The 26101-nt window shown below is 33.3% G+C and overlaps 1 protein-coding gene and 2 non-coding genes across 10 annotated transcripts; all 3 read left to right on the plus strand.

The window, feature by feature from the left end:
• Positions 1 to 187: 187 nt before the first annotated feature.
• On the plus strand, positions 188 to 11703 carry LOC104894409 (protein MICRORCHIDIA 6). Of its 8 annotated transcripts, none has more exons than XM_048644095.1 (21): positions 188 to 331; positions 1642 to 1925; positions 2152 to 2226; positions 2333 to 2367; positions 2826 to 2904; positions 3045 to 3134; positions 3218 to 3293; positions 4645 to 4723; positions 6098 to 6232; positions 6861 to 6959; positions 7265 to 7360; positions 7453 to 7599; positions 8277 to 8369; positions 9008 to 9059; positions 9141 to 9252; positions 9540 to 9718; positions 9806 to 9909; positions 10372 to 10451; positions 10733 to 10775; positions 10969 to 11202; positions 11291 to 11703. In XM_048644095.1, the coding sequence occupies exons 2-20, from the start codon at positions 1652 to 1654 to the stop codon at positions 11053 to 11055; spliced, it is 1935 nt and encodes a 644-aa protein (XP_048500052.1). In that variant the 5' UTR covers positions 188 to 331; positions 1642 to 1651; the 3' UTR covers positions 11056 to 11202; positions 11291 to 11703. The 8 variants fall into 8 exon arrangements, with proteins under 8 accessions (XP_048500052.1, XP_057251246.1, XP_057251244.1 ...); XM_010680626.3 differs by having other exon boundaries at positions 192 to 345; XM_048644096.1 differs by having other exon boundaries at positions 192 to 345; positions 9008 to 9050.
• A 353-nt stretch (positions 11704 to 12056) lies between these two features.
• LOC125498063 (U2 spliceosomal RNA) lies at positions 12057 to 12253 on the plus strand. The gene has a single exon (XR_007274829.1). It is a non-coding gene; the product is annotated as a U2 spliceosomal RNA (small nuclear RNA).
• An 8452-nt stretch (positions 12254 to 20705) lies between these two features.
• LOC125498052 (U2 spliceosomal RNA) lies at positions 20706 to 20902 on the plus strand. Its single transcript, XR_007274818.1, has one exon. It is a non-coding gene; the product is annotated as a U2 spliceosomal RNA (small nuclear RNA).
• The last annotated feature ends 5199 nt before the right edge of the window (positions 20903 to 26101 follow it).

Genomic DNA, 26101 nt, shown 5'->3' on the forward strand with positions numbered 1-26101 from the left:
AGTTTGGATTATTTAGCTACTATGTTCACATAAGTATTCACTCTAAATGAATCGGAGTCTTACTGCAGCTTTATTCTTCGGATTTGAAATAAGTCTTGCATAAATAAAATTATAATTTGAAATTTTTTAGAGAAAGAATATACATAGATATATTTTTATATATCATTAATATTCCTATAATTAAGAACAAGGAGGATTATTCTCTATCACCTCTCTCTCGATTCCTCTTATATAATACACAAAGATAAAAACCCAAAAGCTCATCAACTTCATACCATCTTCCTTTGCATGCATTTGTAAAAGCATTTGTAAAAGCGTTTGTTGCTCAAAGGTTGATAATTTCAGGTATTTTTGCTACTTATCTACATACTTTATCATGATTGATTCTCATTATAAACGAGCTAAAAGTACTAGTTTTAACTTTCGTTAGCTTACAAGAATCTTCATCTTACCTTACCTTAAAGAAAGTATTAGTATTAATTTTATATAGTAGTATGGCTGTCATAGTCGCATTTTTCGAGGTTACAAGTCTTACAACAGCACCAAAAAATTCTGGTTTTTGAGAACTTCAATGGAAAATAAATGAAGCTATGTTTCGAACAAAGGTGTTTGGTAATATTATTTAAAGATTATTAAGCTAATTTAAAGCAAGTATTTCAAAAATCAGGATAAATTAAATTCTTTTTGATCGATAAAAAATCAGAATATTTTAAGCAACACATTTACAACGTGATTAACAACCCACCTCAAAATAAACAAACAAAAAAAAAGTTCACCTTTTTATTTTATTTTGCATGCATTATTGTTTTTGTTTTTTCACTTTTCAGCCATATATGACGATCTTCACTTTTTTAGTGATAAAAATAAAAATGGTTATTTTGGTAGAAAAGAGTTCATGTTGAAAAACAAGGATTTTAGGATTTTTGTTAATGGGTTTTGTAATTTGAACCTAAATATAAAATATGCATTAGCCAAAGTTGGAAATCAAGGGTTTTATATTTCTGCCCAGAAAATTATTATTATTGGGCTCACTTTTTGGGATTGATTTAATGACCCATGATTTTAATTTCTATTTATGCGAAAAATCTATTCGTTCTAATAACTATTATTGAAAAAAAAAAAGTTTCTGGCTTTGTTTCCTAGTGAAAGGCTCATTTAATCGGGAGTAGATTGGATTTATTTTATCTTGTTTCCTTTTATTTTGATCAACCTCCAAATAATAAAAAATAAAATAAATAAAAAGAAGAAGAAAAAAATTCACCTTTGGAAGAGTTGAATGTCTCAGTAAACTTGGATGTGCCATAATCAAGGGATTAATGAAATGTGCACAAACAAGGAGTTTTATGCAGGATTTAGTATGGTGTTCCAAGTTTTAAGCTTGTTTCTGGGTTACCCAGTGCAACTTTCTTTAATATGACATTAGGGAATGGACACAAATAAAGTCTGTCTAGAGGCCAAAAAGGTATTCGCATTGAAAATGGATCAATTATCTCAAAACTGATATTTGTGCTTAGCATAGTTTTTTTATGGTTGCTAATTGTGATATAACTGTGTTAAGTATTAAAGAGATTGTCAAAGTTGTTTTGTGGGTTTAATCCTAGATTTTGCATTTAGCTTCAAGAGAATTGTTTCCATGTGCAGAAACAAAGATATGGCAGATGCTGAAAAGATGTATTTTGAGTATTGTCAGAAGTTATGTGGAACTTTAATTCATCGAAAATTTCAGCATGAAGCTCCTGAAATTTTAGACAATAGCTCAAATGGTATGACTTTTGGTCAAAGCAACACTTGCTTACCGGAACAAATGCAGTCTGCAGTTCAGGTCGCTCGTTTATCTGCAGCCCCTCGATGCCAAACTCTGCGTTGTCGACAATTCTGGAAAGCTGGAAACAATGATAATGTCTCCTCTGAATCGCTGGTTCTAAGTTAGCATCTTTAGCTATATGCTCAGACTTATGGGAATTAAATTGCATTCCTTAGATAATCTCTGATTGAATAAGTTGGTTGTATGCCACATCCTTTAAATCAGTGCAATGTCATCTTTCACTTGTCATTTGTATCATGGGTGGAATATTCACTAACATCTACATTTGATGAAGTTTGATGGGTTTTGCTTTTACAGTGTGCTAACAGTATTTTTTTTTTTTTCAGAGACCAAAAATCTTTTGCATGTTCACCCCAAGTTCCTTCACTCTAATGCCACTTCTCATAAGTGGGCTTTTGGAGGTGATTTCATGTTGGCTTGAGAATTTAAATTCTTTGCGGATCCTTTGATCTTCTCCTTGTCTTAAAGTTGTCTTTTGTCTTACTATTTATTAGCTTTTTCATGCAGCTGTGGCAGAGCTTCTTGACAATGCCATTGATGAGGTAATCTAGCTAACATTTTAATTGTCTTTACTGTTAATATATTTGTGTTTTTGTTCCGTCTGCCATTCAGTAATATATTCATAAGATGTTGGAAGTTCGGAACATTTAGGGGCTAGAAAGTTTTGTGGAGTAAAAAGAATATTGTAGTTGTAGCTAGCATGCAAAAGCGTCCATGCTCCCAAATCGACTATGCCTGTAACATATATCGGAAGAACTTCAGGCTTTTGACTATATTTTGTCCTTTGTGTGAAAACATCAGAGTATCAATAAACCTCAGCTTTTAACTCAAAAATTTATGCTCTCATATCATGTGTCTACTTTAATGTCATGGTGTGTAGGCCAATTGATATTTAGTGAGGGCTGAGGTATTTGCATTTACAAACCTCAACCTGGTTTTGCTGTCAGAATTCAAGTATGTGATTAGAGAATTTTCTTATGGTCTTTTCTCAATCTAATAGATACAAAATGGAGCTACTTTTGTCATGGTAGATGAAGTATCAGATCCAAGGGATAAGGGTCCAGCGTTGCTCATCCAAGGTAAATTGGTTCATTAGCTTTTGAAACTGTTCTAGTTCCAAAATTTCTCATTTTTCCTCTCCCCTTCCCCTCCTGCCTCTTACTAGAAGCAGATTCTACTTCCTAAAAAGAATTTATGCAACTGAGCTTGATGCTTGCAGATGATGGAGGTGGTATGGATCCAGGAGCAATCCGGCGATGCATGAGTTTCGGATTCTCAGATAAGATGTCTAAAAGAGCCATCGGAAAATGTACACTAAATTCACTTTTCATTATTCTGCTCTAAATTACTTCATTCTCGTCCTTTTAAATGGTTTAGTGAAATGTCTTTCAGATGGAAATGGATTCAAGACCAGCACCATGAGACTTGGAGCTGATGCTTTAGTCTTCAGTCGACAAAATGACAGTGGGTATATTACTAGTGAATTTCAAAGTCTTTATGACTAAGAATTGCATGGATGATATCTTTATCGTACACGGTACACCTATTATTAATGTGTCTGAAAGTCTTGATGTGGTTCTTGAATATATATGTCACTGCTGAGTGCTGAAACCAAAGACTGATAGCTGATAGGTCATCCTATTGCCTGCTTGGGGATATTTTGTGGGATCTGTTTTGTCAGATGTTAATGACTAATGAGTAATGACTATGGCTCCTTGTCCTTCCGGTCAAAATAGTAATGCACTTTATAGGTACTTTATGTACTAAATTTATATAGAAATCTTCTCCCTATAATGTAATATTGTTAATCAAGACCATTTAACCTTTATAAGTACCTGAACCCGAATCATCTCGTCTGAGAGACTTTCCATCAGTTTGTACTTCGATCAGGATTCTTGAGTTCTGGTAACTAAAAGTTCTCTAGATCACATGCAACATGAACAAGAACAAAGTATAATACAGTTTCTAAAGGGAAATGCATAAATGTATCTGGTATTTAACTTTAGAACAGTTGCAGTCAATGACGATACTAGATCATACTTTAGAGCAGGTAAATCTCTGAATAAAATCAAAAACTTAGGCATGCATAAACTCTTTAAAGTTTATCAACTAGTTCCAAAATGTTGAGTTTGTGGTGCTCAACTGCCTGTTCATTAGTCATTACTTGGTCTTTATATTTTCTGCGGCACTTTATAGTTATGTTTCTTTTATAAAACAAGGTAAAACTCAATTGGACATATGATATTATGTGTGACAACATTGTGCCCTCAGCCTGCATCATGTTCATCTATCAGACAAATCGTCTGAGTTGATTGACTGACAAGTGACTTCATGCTTTTTTGTATTATTTTCTCCTTAAAACAAAATAAAGTTGAATTTTCATATTCCGTCGATTTATTTGGTTGTACAGATTTTACGGCTCTTTGATCCTTCCTCCTTGTATTTGATTTGGTCCATTTGAGTTTTGAAGAGGACAGTGGTTTAGGTCCCTGGGACTTGACTTGCCTTTTCTTCATTTAGATTGGTTAGGAACCTGAAGTCTGCCAAAATTTCGAATCATGACAATAAGCTTTCTACATTATCTGTATTGACTATAAAAATTCTAGTTGTCTGTCTAAACTCTAAACCGCTCTTATCTGTTCTAAAGTACTTCTGTATTACTAACCTACTAAATTGGACTGTTGGCTCAGTTAGGGGTTGTTTAAGAATGGCATGAATAATTGTATCTGTTTTCTAGTAAATTTTCTTCTCCCAGGTTTAAAGAGTGAATTTATTTTTTGGTGCATTGTGCTTAATCTTGGTACTTGTTTTGCATTCAGAAAATTGACCCAAAGTGTTGGTCTGCTTTCTTACACACACTTGTGTTGCACAGGCATGGACAGGATAGTAATACCTATGGTAAATATACGTCTCTTCTCTAATATACTTGCTGTTTGATGTTTACACTAAATTCTCATATGATAGATATCTTTGTCCACTGTAAATAAAAAATAATTGCAACTATAAGGTCTAGATACCCCCAAACATAATTATAATAATTAAAATATAAACTAAAAGGAATGGAAGTCACATAAACATCATGACTAGAACAATATAGAAGGAAAACTTAGCTAAAGTATTAAGTATTGAATTTCAAACAAATCGCTTGAATTAAATCTGCTAGATCTATCTAAAGCTCTCTTAAGATAAGTGAACTAGGGCTAAAAATCTGAATAAGAAAATTAAAAGCTACATCCAATTTAAGATCCCGAGGGTCTATTTATGAGTTTTCCAAAGTTGTTAACATAAGAGTTGTGATAACTTAAAGGTCAGGAACTTTTTTTTGGGTGCTGCATGGCTGTGCAGAACCTCCTATGCATAATCCACCTTTGGGAGGCTATAACTTTAGGTGTAGATCTCTGTTTGAGGCGTTTAATATATCGAATCTGAAAAATTGGGTGCTAGACTGAATCTGTTCGTTTTCTAAAAATAACTGCTCATCCTTAACTTTCCGAGGATGCCTTCATCAAGTGGTTGCGGATAACTGATTTTTTCAATCTATTCGATCTTAGTTCTGGAAATCTCATAAAGTACTACTTTCACAGCCATTTACATCGATGTTATGAGTTCATTAAAAAAATATGGGCAGTATAGTGCAAAGGTGAAAATTTTCGCACTCTTTGGTTCTTGCACACATGTCTAGCCTTCTTCTAGTGTGACTTTGGCCTCAAAATATGTGTCTGGATCCTTGAATAAACGTCCTTTTGTAGGCGACCATAGGATCTAGAATTACATGAAAACACCAAACAACCCATTAAAATAGCATAAATTACCCAAAACACATGCAATTGCAGATGTAAATGCTCTAATCTCTATCCAAATGCAACCTCAAATTCCCTTAATGGTCAAATGCACTTATCCGTGTCTGTTATCTCTACATTAGAATGGAATCAAGTTTCAAAATGCAGTGACTGGAATTTGGATTTTGATGTCCAATGTATGCCTGCCAAGTGACTTTTGAGGTGGGATTTTGTATGCTGAATTACTTATCAGCTCTTTCAGATGGGTATCACCTACTCTCCCTCAGTCCCTCTGGTAATAGCAATGGTTATTAGTCTAGTAAATCTAGGCCTCTGGATTAAGGTCTAAATATACTCCTTGAGATCCATTAACATTGAGTATAGGTTATGTTGGTCTTCATGCTGTGTTATCATATTCTATTAAATAATGTACATGCTATTCCCTTGCTACTAGCTACTCCGATGGTACCAAAGGCCATTTTACTTTCTACAGGTTGATTATGAATATAACATGTCAACTGGGACATGGGAACCTCTATGTCACATTGGCGGGGAGAATTTTCATTCAAATATGTCAATCATCTTGCAGTGGTCTCCATATTCAACTGAAGCAGAGCTTCTGAAGCAAGTATGTATGCAGGAATTTTGTGATGTCTTGTGTGCACAACTGCACGTTGTCTATGTAGCTTCTTTTGTTTCCTAATATGATTTAAGGGTGAAGGGATGGTGAGCAAAGAAAGGAGAAAAAGAAGGAATGAATTCAACTTTTCCATTGTCTGCTTCAATTAGATGGGATTAAGAGAATCCTTTGATGGGGGGTGTTGTTGGCCTTCTTTAAGTTTCAAATTCTACCTACTTGATGCAAAAGTAAAATGAGGTTTTATAATCAAACTTGCCTATCAATGCCCCTTTCTTTCTTTTAGAATTTTATGCATCAAATTCAGATCAACCATGAAAGTGATTGTGGTCTGTTTGCTTCCTTCTCTTTCTCGTCAGTTTAAGTCACTTGAACAAGTTGTTAGTCTATTACCAATGTGGCAAATCCTCTGTTAGCAACTCTGTTATCTGAATATAGGGGTGAATTCTTCTAACGAACACATGCTCAAAATGTGCAAGAGAACTTATATTATCTAAGTGGGTCAGGACATATTAGCATCCTTTTTCTTTTGGTTTGGCTGTATTTTTTGTTGTTGTGCGTGCTTGCTCAAGTACTTTATCTCTCCAACTAGCTTTAATTATTGCTGAACTGATTGCAGTTTGATAACTTTGGATCTCATGGTACCAAAATTATCATATATAATTTGTGGTTTGCCGATGATGGGAAATTGGAGTTGGATTTTGTAACTGATCCTAAGGTTGGTTCCTTTTTCCTTTTATCTCGCTAGCTAGCATGATTATATTGCAATCCATTTCAAATTTCTTGTCATTTAAAGTTATTGCACAAGATCAAATTTGTGGTAGTATGTTGCACTGGTATGCTATAGAGACAGATAATATTGCATCAATATAAAAATGACAATTATTAGCATAGGTATCCTTAAGCAACCAGTGTAATGAAAATCTGGTCCATGCCTTGCCACCAAAAATAAAGAACATCAGCAACATGTTAATTAGAGGGAGTGTTCTTTTCCGAATTATTTCTTGATTGTATACATTGTAGGATATACGCCTGAAAAGTTCACAGTATATGCAAAAAGATTCGAGAATGTTGATAAATGAGGAGCACATGGGTAACCAATACCATTATTCACTCCGGGTAAGTCTGACTTTGATATGGATCTTTATCTTATGAGTCATGTCAGAAAATAAGCTTACAAGGAATTTGGCTTACAATTTTTGTTTTTACAGGTATACTTGTCCATTTTGTACTTGCAGCTCCCTCAGAATTTCAGTATAATATTGCGTGGAAAAGTTGTTGAACATCATAGTATAGCACGTGATCTTAGATTCCCAGAATTCATCGTGTACAGACCTTTTAGTAAGGGAACGAAGGAGGTAAACTCATTTGCTTAGGTTCATCTACTTTACTTTTTCTGGAAATGAAAGCATGTTCTTTTATAAGGTGCTGATATTAGATTTCTCCCTTTACTGTCATTTTGAAATTTGTTAAGTTTTGTCTCTGTATTCCTTCCACTGTTTGGTGGCTTCCTTGGATGGTGTTGATATTTGATAATCATATGTATGCAATAACTCATGGAAACAAAAATATTGGAGTAAAATTGTTGAACCTGTAGAAGTTGAAATGAATGCTCTTGCTAGAACATCAGATTTTGTGATTTGTAGTTATCTAAGCAAGTATTCTGCATGCTCATCACCTTTGCTTTTCTTTGTATCGGGGTTTTCCCCTCTTCTGCACCAAGAAGAAAAATGCATGCTCATCATGGGTTTTTTGTTTGAGCTTCAGATTTTTACTTTTCGCTTTTTCTCATAAATTACCACTTAGCAAGTTCTGAAAGCTTACCTCATGCATTTATATATACACTTCCGCTCATCTGTATATGCAACTAGAATCTCCTGACCGTTATTCCACATATTGGAGCATCTGAATTGAAGTGCTCTTTGGAATTATGTTTCCATTTCAGAATCTAGCCCTATCCTATCTATCAGTCGTAAAGTTCAAATGTCTGTATGTTAATTCTACAATTTGACATGCTTCTGACTGAAATTCACAGGGTGATATAATGACAACTATAGGCTTTCTGAAGGAAGCTCCTGATGTCAATATCCACGGCTTCAATGTCTACCATAAGAACCGCCTTATATTGGTATGTTTTCTTAAAGAAGACTTCTTACATTTGTATGTGCAACTACATTATGTTCATAAGCGCATATCACATAGCATTTATGTTCCAAGATATGGTGAGGAAGGTTAGTGATCCCTTTCTGCAGAATTCTTGAAGGCCCTTGGAGACAGCTTGCATGTGCCTCTGTGAAGGGAGTAAGAGACTGTCAACAAAAACTTCATGGAAATGCAATTCACAAGGATTGACAAATAAAAGATAGTTTATTTTGACATTTGATTCATTCTATGACAACTGAGAAGTTGCTCTCTAGAAATTTGTTCAGCTCTTCTTTATTAAGACCTCATGCTGGAAGATTAATTTGAAAATACCTCAGTGGACTCTATTTCCATTTATAAAATAAAGATCTCCAATTTTTAAATCTGAAGATTTTTATTTTAATATATTTCACCATGAATGAAATGTTATACACTCTCAATCCTGTAAAGCTGAAACCCCCAGCTGCTAGGAGTAGTTCCTGTATAAGAGAAACACATTTATCTAGAGCAGCAGGTTGAAGAACATTTATCTATATTTCCATTTTAAGGCGTGTAGGTAATAATTTCTTAGCAAATTTTCTTGCAATTTGATCTTATTTTCTTTTTGTTCTTTTTTCTTTGCAGCCATTTTGGCAAGTCGCCTCCTATAGCAACGGTAGAGGAAGAGGTGTCGTCGGTATTTTCTCTAAATCGCATTTTCTGAGACATTTTATAATTTTATGCTATATGCATGAGCTTTTGATTGATTTTCTATTAGGGGTCCTGGAAGCAAACTTTGCTGAGCCTATTCATAACAAACAAGATTTTGAGAGGACTTCGCTCTTCCAAAGACTTGAAACACGCTTGAAGAGCATGACATGCGAATATTGGTGGGTATACCGTAGACAGTTGCTAATCACTGGTGCATGAGTTAGTGATACTGGTCGCATAACATAATCTTGTGTCATTTTATTTTCTTTCACTAGTTATGCTACTGCATTGCTCTATAATCCATAGTCTGGATGTTTGATGTATGGGTTTCTTTTGATCTGCTTCGGCATGGCCCTTGAAGTCATGTTATGGATTTTTTAATTTAGCTTTGTGTTATTAATATATTAAAGTAGGGGATCATTGCATGGCTATTGGCCATTTATTGATGCATACTCTTAATATGTAGGGATCATCACTGTGGACTTATTGGATATCAGGTTCAGAGTAAAACTCCTGTGTCTTTACCATACTCGCCTTTCGGTGCTGTGCTTGAACCTGTTACCTTAACAGATCCAGCAGATGAGGCTGTCGCTGTACTTAGTTTACCTGTTGGATCTGTATCGCGTAGGGAAGGTCGGCGACTAGGTAAATTATTTTCAAGAGTAAGCTCAAATTTATTTAATTTAGGCCAATATGCATAGTGTATCATTTTCCTTCATGTTTATGATTCAGATGTTACGACGACAAAGAATCGCCTTTTGCCTGCTCTTACTGAGAATAGGGAGATCATGGTAACACTTGATGCTACTACCACGCAGAACTTCACCGGAACCCAGGTTATGCCTTTTTTCAGGAAAATCATAAGTGATGATTAAGCATATCCTCAACCCCCCCCCCCTCTCCCCCGCCCCCAAAGCTGATAGCAATATGTTAAGTGATATGGCCATATCTCACCTAATGGGTTACTCTGGCTCAAATGATTGGCACTACCAATCGAATCTTTTTTCCTGTCACACTTGGTGATTTATATAGACTTAGTCATGAGATCCTCTTGGATGCCTGAATCAGTGGACCACTCAAATCAACTGTAGTATGTAGCAAGAACGTGGTGGATGCACATTTCCTTGTGCAGTCTTGTTAAGCACTCCTTGTTCCTGATTGTTTGTGTTTTGTTCCCGCGTTCGATCATTTACAAGAGTTGAACTTATTGATAGTTGATCACTTGTATTATGTTTGATGGTGTGGCACCTATATGCTATATCTATTCCAAGTGTCTCACCAACTAACTTCTCTTGCAGCTTGCCACTTTCAGTGCTAATGAGCGGAATCAACAGGAGGTTGTGTTGATGATGCAAGAGAACAAGGATCTTCAAGAAAAGTAAGTTTTATATTAAAAAAAGAACTTGGAAAGACTTTGATTTAAGAAAACAATAATTGCACTTGATTCCCAATTCATGGTTACTTGGGGCGTTTTGTGAAAGTAAAGATCGAGGTTTAAGCCATTTCCGCTATAAGAAAATCATACTGGTTTACGTCATAGTGCAGTTGTATACGGTTCAGCTTTCATGTCTTGCTAGATTTACACTTCTTTTATAAGACTTACTGTTTTTTGTTTTCTTTATCTATCTAATTTCCTGATCCAGTTAATTCGCATTTCAGATGTTTAGGATATATGAAGAGAGAGAAAGAGTTTGTTCTTAAGGTATGTTTAGTTACTGTTGTTTTGGATATTGTGTCAAATTCTCATTAATTTATGAAGAATGGAGTTCAATACTAATGTGAGGGTATGTTTTTGGTAGAGGAATAGAGAGAATTATCTAGGAATAGAGTTATGGCAATTGCATTGTAACAAATGTAACGTAATATTGCTTAATATATGCTGACATGAATTGCAGATTTCACTCCTTAAAAAGGACCTTGAAGAGGAAAGAAATAAATATGACAAGATGTTGAGCCAAGTAGAAGAGCTTGAGGCTTTCTAGAAAAAAAAGATATGTAAACGTTCCTCAATTTGATCGGTTATCGAATGTTAAAAGGCTAATGTGTTCGTCATATTAACTCTATACATAAATACACAGAATATAGACTTACATTATACTGAAAATCATGCCAAGAGTTCCCCATCACAGGTAATTGCAAAATTAAGCAAAAGTTACTTAATCCTTTGATCTCTTCTTTATGAAATCACCTTTTTAACTTCCTGGTTCGTTTTTGCAGGAAATTATGGTTAGCTTGTGCATATAGCTGGAGCCAAGCAGTTTTTTTTTGGGTTGAAGGAAGTTTCATTCATTAATTAGGAATTAGGATGGATCCCCAAGATTCTAGTTTTGAGTACAACCACTAGTCAGATATTTGAGTTTAAGGATTGTTTGTCGCAGATTATAGATCCCACAGATGGAATTTCTCTCATTCTTCCTTGTCAGGTGCAAGCAGTTTTTGGTTACCTATTTCCCTGTTTTTTCATATTTTAGGTGTATGATCTTTTGCCTTGTTTAATTTGTAGGAGCCTAAGTTTTTGCTGAAGTTATTTCTTAGAAAGTTGTTAGCTTGGCTTTTAACGTGTACTCGGAAAACGTCGTAGTTTTTGTCTTGTTGATTGGAATTAAAATACAACTTTGACATTTGAACTATTCACCTGATGTTTGAATTTAGTAGGAGAAATATGACATTAGCGAAAATTAATAGATAAACGTCTGACATCGCATTAGGAAAAAAAAAATTGTCTAATCCAATTTAAATTGCAACTTTGTCATTTTACAAACTCTGTCAAATTGTCCATAATTTTCTTCAGAACAAATTAATCCATATGTATCATGCAGAAATTATAGATAAAACAGGTCACAGTATGTTACGGAACTTATGGTGGGTGTGCCTTATTTTCTTGCCATGTGTAATGTAGTAATTAACATCCCACACGGAAGATTTAGAGTGAGACGAGACGCAGAACTAGAATAAAATGGAAGGTCTAAGCAATTAGCAAATCATACCTTTCTCGGCCTTTTGGCTAAGATCAAGTGTAGTATCTGTTCTTATCAGTTTAATATCTGATACGTGGGCCAATGGCCCACAACGATATTAAATTTATTTTTTAAGGGGGAAGTTCCACCACAGTAGCTTGCTATTGGGAACTTTGCGCGTCGCCCATGCGTTGCACTATTGCACGGGCCCGGCGCACCCCACTAAATCGTAGTCCATTATTTATGACCTAAAATAGTTTATTTAACCCATTCTCTCATTTTAGAAGTTAGAATAAATAACCCTAACAGATTTTATTTATCGAATTTATTATTTGTTCCTCTACAAGGTTATGGTATTAAGTATCTTATTATTTATATACTCAAAGGGCATGTTTGTGACACTGAAATTCATCACATTATTTGTGATGTGAGATGTTACACTACAAACGGTCTCATAAAAACGAGATATTCATAATTTTGCGAAAGTTATAACCCCAATAGAATTTAATAGAAAAAATGCTGCATATTTCTTTTTGTCTTTAATATAATTTTGTTAAATGATTTAGAAGAAAGTTGACTTTTTTTTTCTTTTTCTTGAATCTGTAATAAATGACAAGTTAGTTAATTTGGGCTAAGGTTTTCTAGTAAAATTGTTGACCAAATATCAAATTGTGTTTGTATTAATTGGAGGTTATGGATCATAAATATATTTGGGGGAGTCCAAAATATATTTAGGATTGTGATATTGTTTTTGAGTTGTGTAATTAATGAAGGTTTAGAGACTAAAATGTGGAAGAAAATGACAATCAATAATTATATGGGTTAAGATAGTATGAGAACTTACACTTTTGCTGGAATGATGGATGGACTTATTAGAAATTGTTGATATGTATAGGAAGTATAACTAAATCATCCATAGGAAGTAGCCTTTGGCCAATTCGTAGTTCAATTGCTATTGATTGTCAATGAGTCAGATAGCAAAAATAAACTTCTCGATAAAATAATTAAATTGTTTTGCCACATAAAACTAACATTGCAACTTGCAAGTGCAAGCATTAAACATTTTAGAGTATAATTTCTCCTTTTAACAAGCTAACTAGATCTAGCCTAATTTTATATCACAAATCACAATAGGTTATTTCGGGTTGTTACACGTTGTGCAACAACTACTTAATTATTAAAATAGATAGTATAAGACAATGTTATACTATATAGATACTCCCTCTGTTATTTTATTTTTTTTAAAAATCTTTCTCACTTGGAATCTTGGCACTATTCATACTTACAGAGAATATTCTCGATTTTTTTCAATTTATAAGAAAAAATAGTCATGTGGGTCTTGTTTGATTCGTCTTAATTAGTACATTATTAATATTCAATCGTTATAATTTTTACTAATATATAATGACATATTTTTAAGTTCAAAGAGGCGTATTGGGAGATGTGCACATGAAAGTGAGAATGATAAAAAAAAAACAGAGCGAGTATTAAGTAAGGCAGGTGATACATCATCAAAAAACATTGTCTGGGTGCAAATAAATTACAGCCAAAACACTCTATAACTACACAGACAATCTTTATAAAGAACTTTTTTTTTACATCATATACTTATACATACCCTATATCGAAAATTAATTGCCACATTGTTGCTCATAGTTAAGAATATGACATGATGCTACGTAAAAAAATCTCGCCAGCCATAGTTGGACTAATTATATATCTTATCACTATTTCTTCATGTAGTACCTTATGTACTAGAAAATTGAATCAGAATTATCACTAAATTTGGAGGGTGAAAATGTCCAAATGACTTCATGCGACTTAAACATAAGGAAAAACAAGTACATATTAAAGTTACGTTTGGTGAGGAATTAACATTAAGAATGGCAGTGAGCAAAAGCCAAAAGGTAATCTATACTAATATATTAAAAGGCGTGCATAAAGTAGGAACGGTGCCACGTGGCGCTCTCCCTTAGGAGTTTTAACATTAAGAATGATAGTGAGCAAAAGCCAAAAGGTAATCTATCTATACTAATATATTAAAAGGCGTGCATAAACCAGGAACGGTGCCACGTGGCGCTCTCTCTTAAGAGTTTTAGTTCATGTAATCCATGTACAACAAAAAAACTTAGAAATTGCATTATATAGGTTTTGATCCCATGACCTCAAGTTCATGTACTAAAGTTTTAACCACTAGACCAAGTTGTATTTAGTGTCTATCAAAGTACAATATTAATAAATGGAATTTTTTCTTACTCGGGGTATAGCCCGGGCCTAGGCCTAGTAACTAGTACAAAATCTAAAAGGGATGTCCATACATATTTTATTTTTATAAGATTATAATAATGCCTTAACATTTACTCGCATTAATCGTAAAGTATATAACCAAAGCTTTTCTTATTTTCTTGTTCAGATACAATAGCAAATTAGGAATTATATTGGTCCCCACATCGCCAAACTTCAATCTTAGTCCAACCCATATTCTATATATACATCATATATGACGAAACATTCACTCACCAGCCATTGAGTTTCTTGGTAGTAAAGTGGAGTAAACCTATTTATTAGGTACCTCTTCAAAGAGGTTCCATTATCATTATAGGGGGTAAAAAGCCCCCTTCCATTGCAAGTTGAAAATTTTATCTGCTATAATTTAGAAGTTGTTTAGTATTAACGAAAATTATGTTGGAATGAAAGAATTTTGTTCCTCGACGATAACTGAACCTACTTATAATATAATATTGTTTGTTACGTGAGATTAAAAATTAAAAAACCAAGTAAAGCTATTACTGAATCTCAAACCTTCTAAAGATTGTTAGCTCATAGCTTGTACTCCATTTGGAGTGAATAATTTCTTTCGCAACATTTTTTACACGCTTGTGCAACAACTACTTTAACTATTAAAATAGATAGTACTCCCTCCGTCCTAATTTATTTGCTACATTTTGCCATTTAGGTGTGTCTCAATTTATTTGCTACATTTGCAAATATTTCCATATATAGTACATAGGTCCCACACTTTATTTACAAATTTGTCATCACTCCCTCCTTGGTTTTTGTAAATATTTCCATATATAGTATATAGGTCCCACAATTTACTTATTTGCTTTTTTGTTAATTCTTGTTATGACAATGGTCCCCACTCCCTCCTTGGTCTTTGTGATAAAGCACATGTAGCAAATAAATTAGGACAGAGGGAGTATAAGATAATATTGTAATTTTTAGATATTAAATAAGGTAGGTGATACATCATAAAAAAAAACATTTTATGGGTGCAAATAAATTAAAGTCAAAACACTTTATAACTACACGGACAATCTTTATAAAGGATTTTTTTTTCATCATATACATATACACACCCTATATCAAAAATTAATTGCCACATTGTTGCTCATAGTTAAGAATATGACATGATAATACATAAAAAATCTCGCCAGCCATAGTTGGACTAGTTATATATCTTATCACTATTTCTTCATGTAGTACCTTATGTACTAGAAAATTGAATCACGATTATCACTAAATTTGGAGGGTGAAAATGTTCAAATGATTTCACGCGACTTAAACATGAGCAAAAACAAGTACATATTTAAAGTTACGTTTGGTAAGGAATTAACATTAACAGTGAGCAAAAACCAAAAGGTGATACAAAAGCTACAAGGGATATCCGTACATATTTTCTTTTTATAAGATTATAATAATGCCTTAATATTTACTCGCATTAATCATAAAGAATATAACCAAGCTTTTCTTATTTTCTTGTTCAGATACACTAGCAAATTAGCAATTATATTGGTCCCCACATCGCCAAACTTCAATGCTTAGTCCAGCCCATATTCTATATATATATCATATATGACGCAACATTCAATGCATTATCCATTGAGTTTCTTGGTAGTAAAGTGGAGTAAACCTATTTATTAGGTACCTCTTTAAAGAGGTTCCATTATCATTATAGGGGGCAAAAAGCCCCCTTCCAGTGCAAGTTGAAAATGTTATCTGCTATAATTTAGAAGTTGTTTAGTATTGACTAAAAATATGTTGGAATGAAAGAATTTTGTTCCTCGACGATAACTTAACCTACTTATGATAGAATATTGTTTGTGATGTGAGATTAAAAATTAAAAATGCGTGATCCCTTATAGCAAAATACCAAGTAAAGCTATTAGTCTTTGAGAGTCCAACGAATTAAAATATAACTGAATCTCCAACCTTCTAAAGATTGTTAGCAAAGCTTGTACTCCATTTGGAGTGAATAGTTTCTTTCAGTCAACCATTTTTTTTCTTGTAGTATTAATGAAATATAGAACTTTGTAAAAGTTGTAACTCAATATAATACTTTCTCCGCTCAGAAATAGTTGTACCATTTGTATAGTGTGTACTATTTATATTTTATATTTTGATTATCTTTGGTGATTTATATTTTAGGAAAAACATAGTTATATGATATATTGTTAGATTCGTCTCAATGTATATTTTTTTAATATTAACTTGTTAAAATTTTTACTTATGGATATTTGAAGATATTAACGTTTGTAACCATGCATCGGCAAGCGTAAAACAGACAACAGTGCAACTATTTTTAAACGGAGGAAGTAGATTTTAAAGCTCATTCTAAAACTAGATCACACATATCTTTTGAGATTATAATTAATTGGTAAGCAGTTTGATATCATTTAAGATATTCGAGCCTTCTTTGTATATAGAATTTCTTGTTGAGAGACTCACCGATTGGTGTACGGTCCGAGTCGAACTCGAATGTATTGCTTCGATGAAACGGATGGACAACCAAAAAGTAAAAGAAAAACTGATTATCACCCACCAAAGCCAGGTGTGCGGTCCGGATCGAACTCGAATATATTGCTTCGATGAAACGGGTGGACAAACAAAAAGTAAAAGAAAAACTGATTATCACCCACCAAAGCCAGGTGTGTTGTCCGATCGTCAAACTCAAATGTATTGCTCCGATGAATCGGGTTGGCAACCAAAAAGAAAAATTGATTATATTTATTGATGTTTGTTATTAGTTCGTCTATAGTTTTATAAAGCTATGGTATTTTAAGCATGTTATCATTTCATACATAAAAGGCAGGTGTGTGGAGACACTAATATTTATCACATTATTTGTGATGTGAGATGTTGCAAACAGCCTCGTACAAAGGAGATATCCATAATTTTGCGAAAGTTACAACCCCAATAGAATTAAATAGAAAAAATGCTGCATATTTCTTTTTGTCTTTAATATAATTTTGTAATTAGATATTATTTTCTTAAATGATTTAGAAGAAAGTTGACTCTTTTTTTTCTTTTTCTTGAATCTGTAATAAATGACGAGTTAATTAATTTGGGCTAAGGGTTTCTAGTAAAATTGTTGACCAAATATCAAATTGTGTTTGTATTAATTGGAGGTTATGGATCATAAATATATTTGGGGGAGTCCGAAATATGTAGGATTGTGATAGTATTTTTGAGTTATGTAACTAATGAGGTTTAGAAACTTAAATGCGGAAGAAAATGACGATAAATAATTATATAGGTTAAGATAGTACGAGAACTTACACTCTTGCTGGAATAATGGATGAACTTATTAAAAATTGTTCATATGTATAGGAAGTATAACTAAATCATCCATAGGAAGTAGCCTTTTGCCAATTCGTAGTTCAATTGCTAATGGTTGTCAATGAGTCAGATAGCCAAAAAAAAAAACTTTTTGATAACATAACTAAATTGCTTTTCCACATAAAACTAACATTGCCAGTGCAAGCATTAAACATTTCAGAGTATAGTTTCTCCTTTAACAAGCTAACTAGATCTAGCCTAATTCAAATATCACAAATAGGTTATTTTTGGATGGTTACGCGTTGTGCAACAACTACTTCACTATTAAATTAGATAATACTCTATATTATACTATATAGATATTAAGTAAGGCAGGTGATACATTATCAAAAAAATTGTCTAGGTGCAAATAAATTACAGTCAAAGCACTTTGTAACTACACGGACAATTTTTATAAAGGATTTTTTTTTACATCGTACACATATACACACCCTATATCGAAAATTATTTACCACGTTGTTGCTCATAGTTAAGAACATGACATGATGTTACATAAAAAATCTCGCCAGCCATAGTTGGACTAGTTATATATCTTATCACAATTTCTTCATGTAGTACTTATGTACTAGAAAATTGGATCACAATTATCACTAAATTTGGAGGGTGAAATATTCAAATGACTTCATGCGACTTAAACATAAGCAAAAACAAGTACATATTCAAGTTACGTTTGGTAAGGAATTAACATTAAGAATAATAGTGACCAAAAGCCAAAAGGTAATACAAAAGTTAAAAGGAATATTCGTGCATATTTTTCTTTTTATAAGATTATAATAATGCCTTAACATTTACTTGCATTAATGATAAAGTATATAACCAAGCTTTTCTTATTTTCTTGTTCAGATACAATAGCAAATTAGCAATTATATTGGTCCCCACATCGCCAAACTTAAATGCTTAGTCCAACCCATATTCTATATATATATCATATTTGACGTAAAATTCATGCATTATCCATTGAGTTTCTTGGTAGTAAAGTGGAGTAAACCTATTTATTAGGTACCTCTTTAAAGAGGTTCCATTATCATTATAGGTGGTAAAAAGCCCCCTTCCAGTGCAAGTTGAAAATTTTATCTGCTAGAATTTAGTTGTTGTTTAGTATTTAACAAAAATTATGTTGGAAATGAAAGAATTTTGTTCCTCGACGATAACTGAACCTGAATATTGTTTATGATGTGAGATTAAATTCTCAGTCTTAAATCTTAACAACTGAAAATAAAAAAATGCGTCACCCCTTTATATACGTATAGCAAAAAACCAAGTAATTTTAGTCTTTGAGAGTCCAACGAATTAAAATAACTGAATCTCGAACCTTCTAAAGATTGTTATTGTACTTCATTTGGAGTGAATAACTAGTTATTAGACTTGAATTATGCTCCGGATAAGAAAAAAATTATTTATTAATATAATACTTTATAATATTAACACTAAATACAACTTAGCCTGGTGGTTACGACTTTAATATATGTATTTGAGGTCTTGGGATTAAATCTTATACTATGCAATTTCTAAAAATTTTATTGTACATGGATTACATGAACTAAAACTCTTTAGGGAGAGTGCCACCTGGCACGGTTTATTGTTTATGCACCCCTTTTAATATATTTGTATAGATAGAATTATTTAAGTCAAACATTTTTTTGTTGTAGTATTAACGAAATATAGAATTTTGTAAAAGTTGTAACCCAATCAAATTTAATATAAAAAAATGTCGCCTATTTCTTTTTGTCTACTATAATTTTGTGGTTTACAATGTTGTGGAAGTTCTTTTTTGTTCCACATCAACAAAATTTACATTAATTGAGAACCAAAATTACAAATTAGGAAATGATCATAGAAACGATAAATTGAACCCAACCAGACACCAAATAGAGTTTTATTAACTCTTACAAACCATATTTAGAAAAAACAATAGGTAAAACTAGTAGAGCAACTGATGAAGAATTGCTTGTGTGTGGAGGTCTTTTATGTACCATTTTTTTTTTTGAATTCTAAGTCATGATATTAGTTGCATTGAGGATTTAAATATAGTTTTTTTTTTTTAAAAAAATATTTTTTTATTATAGTTAAATTTTAGTATTGACAATGAAAAACTGACAACTACGTCTTTTTTTTATATTAGTTCTAAGTTTTTTTAAATCGACCATATATTAATTATTTGGTGAGTGTTTAAATAACTTTCATCAAGGTTATTTTTTTCATATGATCGAATTAGAGACCACAACAGATTTCACAATAAAATGGTGATTTGTATTTTGTTTCTCCTTTTCAAATTAGAAATGAAAACAAAGTCGACCTCCATAATCAATGACTGATTTAAATTATGGTAGGTGACTATTGACCACTCTCCTTGTGTACAACAAGTCATTTTTGTTTTTAGGGGAGATTTGCGACCAATAATACATGGATTTAGTAACGCATGTAATGCATCTTACAAAATATTGCCAAATAAATTCAAGTCAATAAACTCCATAGCTACAACCTACAAGGATAACCTTTGTAAAGGATTTTTATTTTTACTATACATCATATATATACTCCCTGTATTCAAAATTAGTTATCACATTGTATTTCATAGTTAAAAATATGACATGATGTGACATATAAAATTATCGTTGGCCATAGTTGTACTAGTTAGATTTTCTCACTAGTTCATCATTTGGTTATATACTATAAAATTTATAGTCACAATTATCACACAATTTGCAACCTTAAAAGCTTCAACAGACTACATGCAACTTTAACAATAAGCAAAAACAAGTACATGGTTTTTTTTTGTTTTTGTTTTAGGGAAAAACAGAACCAACTACATATTCATAGTTAAGTTTGGTAAGCAAATAAGCAATTAGCATTAAAGAATAACAGGAGCAGAAACTCCAGGAGTCCCGGTGATACCCAAGCCAAACTTTTAGTATTTATCCTTAAGTATATATGACCAAGATCTTCTTATTTTCTTGTTCAGATACAATAGCATTATATAGTCCCACATCACTTGATTAAAAGAATACGAGGCGGAGGACTAGAATAAAACAAAACTTGAGGTCATCGTTTAAAGCATACCTTTCTCGGCCTTTTGGCTAAGATCAAGTGTAGTATCTGTTCTTATCAGTTTAATATCTGATACGTGGGCCAATGGCCCACAACGATATTAAATTTATTTTTTAAGGGGGAAGTTCCACCACAGTAGCTTGCTACTGGGATCTTCGCGCGTCGCCCGTGCGTTGCACTACTGCATGGGCCTGGCGCACCCCACCAATTCATAGTCCAAAAATTTAGGTCAAGTAAATTAACTAAAAGTATAACAGTTTAAGGCGAGGTAAGGTTAAGCTGAATAAAACATATGTTCTTAGGTCACGACCAAAAGTAAGACTTATTTCTACATCTTTCTAAATTTTGGAATCTAACCCGCCAAATGTAATTTCATATTTATAATAGTTGTGAAAAGTTGAAGTCCTGAAAATACATAAAAAAGAATCTAGCTGGGGCACATATTTCTAAGGAAAAAGTGTTAAGAATAAGTCAACCTTTAAGTCATCCGCTAAAAACAAGTCAACCTTTTGATTATCTTTGAATAAGTCAAACTTTAATACCAATATGTTTTTAACAAGTCTTTTCCTATTATTATCTTATTTAATCGCTTAAATATGATATGTGTAACTTTTTAAAATAATGAGAGAAAACAAAAAGAAATTAAAAATTAAAGAAATGAAAGAAAAAAGACATATTATTTGTAATTTAACTTGTTTAAAATTGATAAGTACTAAAGGTAGACTTATTCAGGAATTAATCAAAACATGACTTAATTTTAGTGAACGGGACAAATGTTAACTTATTATTGACAATTATCTCTATTTCTAATATGGAGTTATTTTCTTTTTAGGGGAAAATATGGAGTTATTTTGAAAGGAGAGAATGGGTGTTTTAGCAGATAATTTAGCAGTAATTTCTAAGGTTGGGCATTATTTTAGGCTTCTCCTTGAACCTTGAGGGAGCATCCTCTGCAACTTAAACAAAAACATGTAAGTTTAAATAAGTTGTAATAAGTTCAAAAAGGTTTCAATAAATTTTGATTAGTTACAATATGGATGTAACATCTTAGAAATAATTTATAAGAAGTTCATTTAAGTTTGAGAAAAATAAAATGGTAAACACGTACCTTTATTAAAGTGTATTCTAAACCTATCCTAATTGTCTTATACCCTTCAAAAAGAAAGACGAGTGTAAAAGTAAGAAAAGAAATTGATTGAGAGAGAAGAAAGAGGGATTCATATCGCACGAGATATAAATAGAGATGGTGTGAAAAAGAGAACTAGTTGGAGGTTTGCATCATGCAAGTGGTTGAGATATAATTTTTATTTACTATGCAAAAAAAAATGTTTATGGACTATTGAAAATAGAATATATATAAAGTTTATTTGGAGACAAATGGACTATAAGTCATAAAATATGGTAATATTTTTTGACTTTTTCAGACAAAACATGTCCATAGAAGTAAAGATATTAGAGGGAGAAGCAAAGTTTTGAAACATTAAGATTAAGACAAATGTTAAACCCATTAACTTGTGAAAATGATATTTTTATAGAAAATTAGAATTTTGAGAATTTTAAAAATAAAAATCCTTGTAGCTAATGGAATTTAATAAGCATAACTTATTTCCTTAACAAAAAAAGTTTTTTTTTTTATTTAAAATAATAATACATACTATACTCCCTCCATTAAGTTCTACCTACTTTGTTACAGTTCTTTACATAAAAAGCTTCCAAGTAAGATAAACAAAAAACAAATAAAGGGGTTAATACTGTTGTGAGAAATAGAGAGAGAAGTTATGCAAATATATCAGAGAGTATTGTATATTGCATTGATGTGTAAAACTGATTTCTTACACTGGTATATATAGGCAAAGTTTCTACTGTGCACAATTGCAAAATTTTTCAACACCGGGAGAAATTTACCTGACATGCATTAAATGCACGCAGGAAAAATAGACTTCGCACAATATGTGAACAGTGGACTTCACACATGTGAACAGTGGAATTGCTCATTCCACTGTTTCTCAACCACTCCCCCTTGAATGTCCACTTATAAGTCATAATAGACGTTGTCTCATTAAGAATCTTTGTTAGGAAAAATCCCGTGGGAAAAATCCATGACTAGGGAAAGAGTACAACTATTATGTATCCTTATATGCTTAAATCAACTGCCTCATTAAAAACCTTGTCAGGAAAAACTCGGTGGGACAAAAACCTGATCGAAGGGAAAAAGAGTGCAGCGCATATAATACTCCCCTGAATCTAGCATATATCATGAAATGACGCATTCCAATTTTTCGGACTAATTCTTCAAATTTCTTCGCCGGAAGGGATTTGGTGAATAAATCTGCAAGATTCTCACATGATTGGATTTGTCGAATGTTGATCGTCCCTTCCTTTTGGAGGTCATGAGTGAAGAAGAGCTTTGGTGATAAATGTTTAGTTCTGTCTCCTTTGATGTACCCTTCGCTTACTTGGGTGATGCATGCAGTATTGTCTTCGTAGATGATAGTTGGATTTGTTGTTATTGTTTCCATCCCGCATTCTTCTTGGATATTCTTGATCATTGACCTTAGCCATACACATTCCCTTCCAGCTTCATAAAGAGCAATTAATTCCGCATGATTTGATGATGTGGCCGTCAAAGTCTGCTTGTGATTTCCAAGATATTGCAGTACCTCCATAAGTGAATACATATCCGGATTGAGACTTAGCCTTTTGTGGGTCTGAGAGGTAGCCAGCATCTGCATATCCAATGAGTGACGCATTGGGTCTTGACTGATAGAATAATCCGAGATCTTGTGTTCCTCGAAGATAACGTAATAAGTGTCTGACTCCATTCCAATGTCTCTTGGTTGGTGCATTGCTGTATCTAGCTAACAAGTTTACTGAAAAAGCTATGTCAGGTCGAGTATTGTTAGCCAAGTACATTAAAGCCCAATTGCACTTAGATATGGTACTTCAGGACCAAGAATCTCCTCGTTCTCTTCTCGTGGTCTGAATGGATCATCTTTCTCATTCAGGGAACGCACTACCATTGGAGAACTTATTGGGTGGGCTTTGTCCATGAAAAAACGTTTCAGGATTTTTTCTGTATAGTTTGATTGATGGACAAAAATCCCATTTCTTAGATGTTCCATTTGCAGGCCAAGGCAAAATTTTGTCTTCCCGAGATCTTTCATCTCAAATTCTTTCATCAAGTATTTTGCAGTGCTTCAAGTTCTCTAGGAGTTCCGATAATGTTCAAATCATCGACATATACAGCAATGATCGCGAATCCTGATTTAGATCGCTTAATGAAAACACAGGGACTGATTTGATTATTTTTGAATCCTTCTTTCAATAGGTATTCACTAAGACGATTATACCACATTCTTCCAGATTGTTTTAACCCATAGAGTGATTTTCTCAATTTTATTGAGAACATCTCTTTGGGCATGCAATTTTCTGGTAGTTTTAGTCCTTCAGGAACTTTCATATAAATATCTGTGTCAAGTGAGCCATACAAATATGCGGTCACTACATCCATCAATCTCATTTGCAATCCTTTCGAAACTGATAAACTTACCAGAAATCTTAGTGTAGTTGCATCGACTACTGGAGAATATGTCTCATCATAATCAATCCCTGGCATTTGCGAGAAGCCTTGGGCTACTAATCTTGCCTTATATCTAGTAACCTCATTTTTCTCATTTCGTTTTCTCACGAATACCCATTTGTACCCAACTGGTTTTACACCTTTTGGTATTTGGGTTATTTGACCGAATACTTCACGTTTTTCAAGTGATCTCAATTCTGCTTGAATTGCCTCTTTCCATTTTGGCCAATCTTTTCTACGGCGACATTCATCAACTGTATTTGGCTCTACATCATTTTCATCGTATGTCATTTCAACCGCTATCGAGTAAGCAAAAATTTCATTCAAGACAACATCTTTTCGATTCCATTGTCTCTTTGTAGAAACATAATTAATTGAAGTTTCATTGTTGTCTAGCTTTCATGTTCCTTTTCTTCTGGAACACGTTTCTCTTCATTTTTGTTTTCATCATGCTCTGTTGGGAGATTTATATTAATTTCGTTCGTTGTCTCCCCTTGCCTTTTCATTTTTCTCGGTTTTAAATCTTTAGAACCGGGTGGTCTGCCACGTTTTCGACGTGCTATTGACTCATTTTCAATTGCCTTATTGTCATTAGGAATTTCAATCCGTTCCGGAGCATTCGCAGCAGGTACATGTGACTTTGTCACTTTCTTAGAATCTGTGAATGCATCTGGCAATTGGTTTGCAATACTTTGCAGATGAACAATTTTCTTGACTTCTTGTTCACATGAATTTGTTCTCGGGTCCAGAAACGACATTTGCGATGCGTTCCATGTAATTTCCGATTTTATATTTTGTGGGTCCACTTTCTCTCCCCCTAAGGATGGGAATACCGACTCATTAAAATGACAGTCGGCAAATCGAGCCGTAAATAGATCACCAGTTGTTGGCTCTAAATATTTGATAATTGATGGAGATTCAAATCCAACATATATTCCCATCCTTCTTTGTGGACCCATTTTAGTACGTTGGGGGGAGCAATAGGTACATGTACAGCGCACCCAAAAATTCTCAAATGTGAGATATTCGGTTCTCGACCAGATACTAATTGTAATGGTGAGAATTTGTGATAGGCTGTCGGCCTTAATCTTATCAATGTTGCCGCATGTAATATAGCATGACCCCAAGTAGTAGATGGCAATTTTGACCTCATTATTAATGGTCTTGCAATTAATTGTAGTCTTTTGATTAATGATTCAGCAAGACCATTTTGTGTATGTACATGAGGTACAGGGTGCTCAACAATAATCCCAATAGACATGCAATAGTCATTAAATGTTTGGGATGTAAATTCCCCAGCATTGTCTAATCTTATTTTCTTTATTGTATGATCTGGGAATTGAGTTCTTAATCGAATTATTTGAGCCAAAAGTTTTGCAAATGCAACATTTCTGCTTGACAGAAGGCTCACATGTGACCATCGAGTAGAGGCATCAATTAATACCATGAAATAACGAAATGGTCCACATGCAGGATGAATAGGCCCACAAATATCTCCTTGAATTCTTTCTAAAAACATTGGAGATTCAGTGGCAATCTTATTTATAGATGGCTGATTATCAATTTGCCAAGTGAGCATGCAGAGCATGTTAATTCATTTGACCGAGGAATTTTGACATTCTTTATAGAGTGTCCATTTGAGTTTTCAATGATTCTATGCATCATTCCTGTGCCAGGATGGCCTAATCGGTCATGCCATAGAGTAAATGATTTTCTATTATCTAACTTCTGGTTAGATATCATATTAATTTCAATCGGACGTATATCTATGCGATATAGTCCCGAGGAAATTGCTGGCAATTTTTCATAGATGTATTTCTTGCC

This window comes from Beta vulgaris, chromosome 5 (assembly GCF_026745355.1).
Source record: "Beta vulgaris subsp. vulgaris cultivar EL10 chromosome 5, EL10.2, whole genome shotgun sequence".
NCBI lineage: Eukaryota > Viridiplantae > Streptophyta > Magnoliopsida > Caryophyllales > Amaranthaceae > Beta > Beta vulgaris.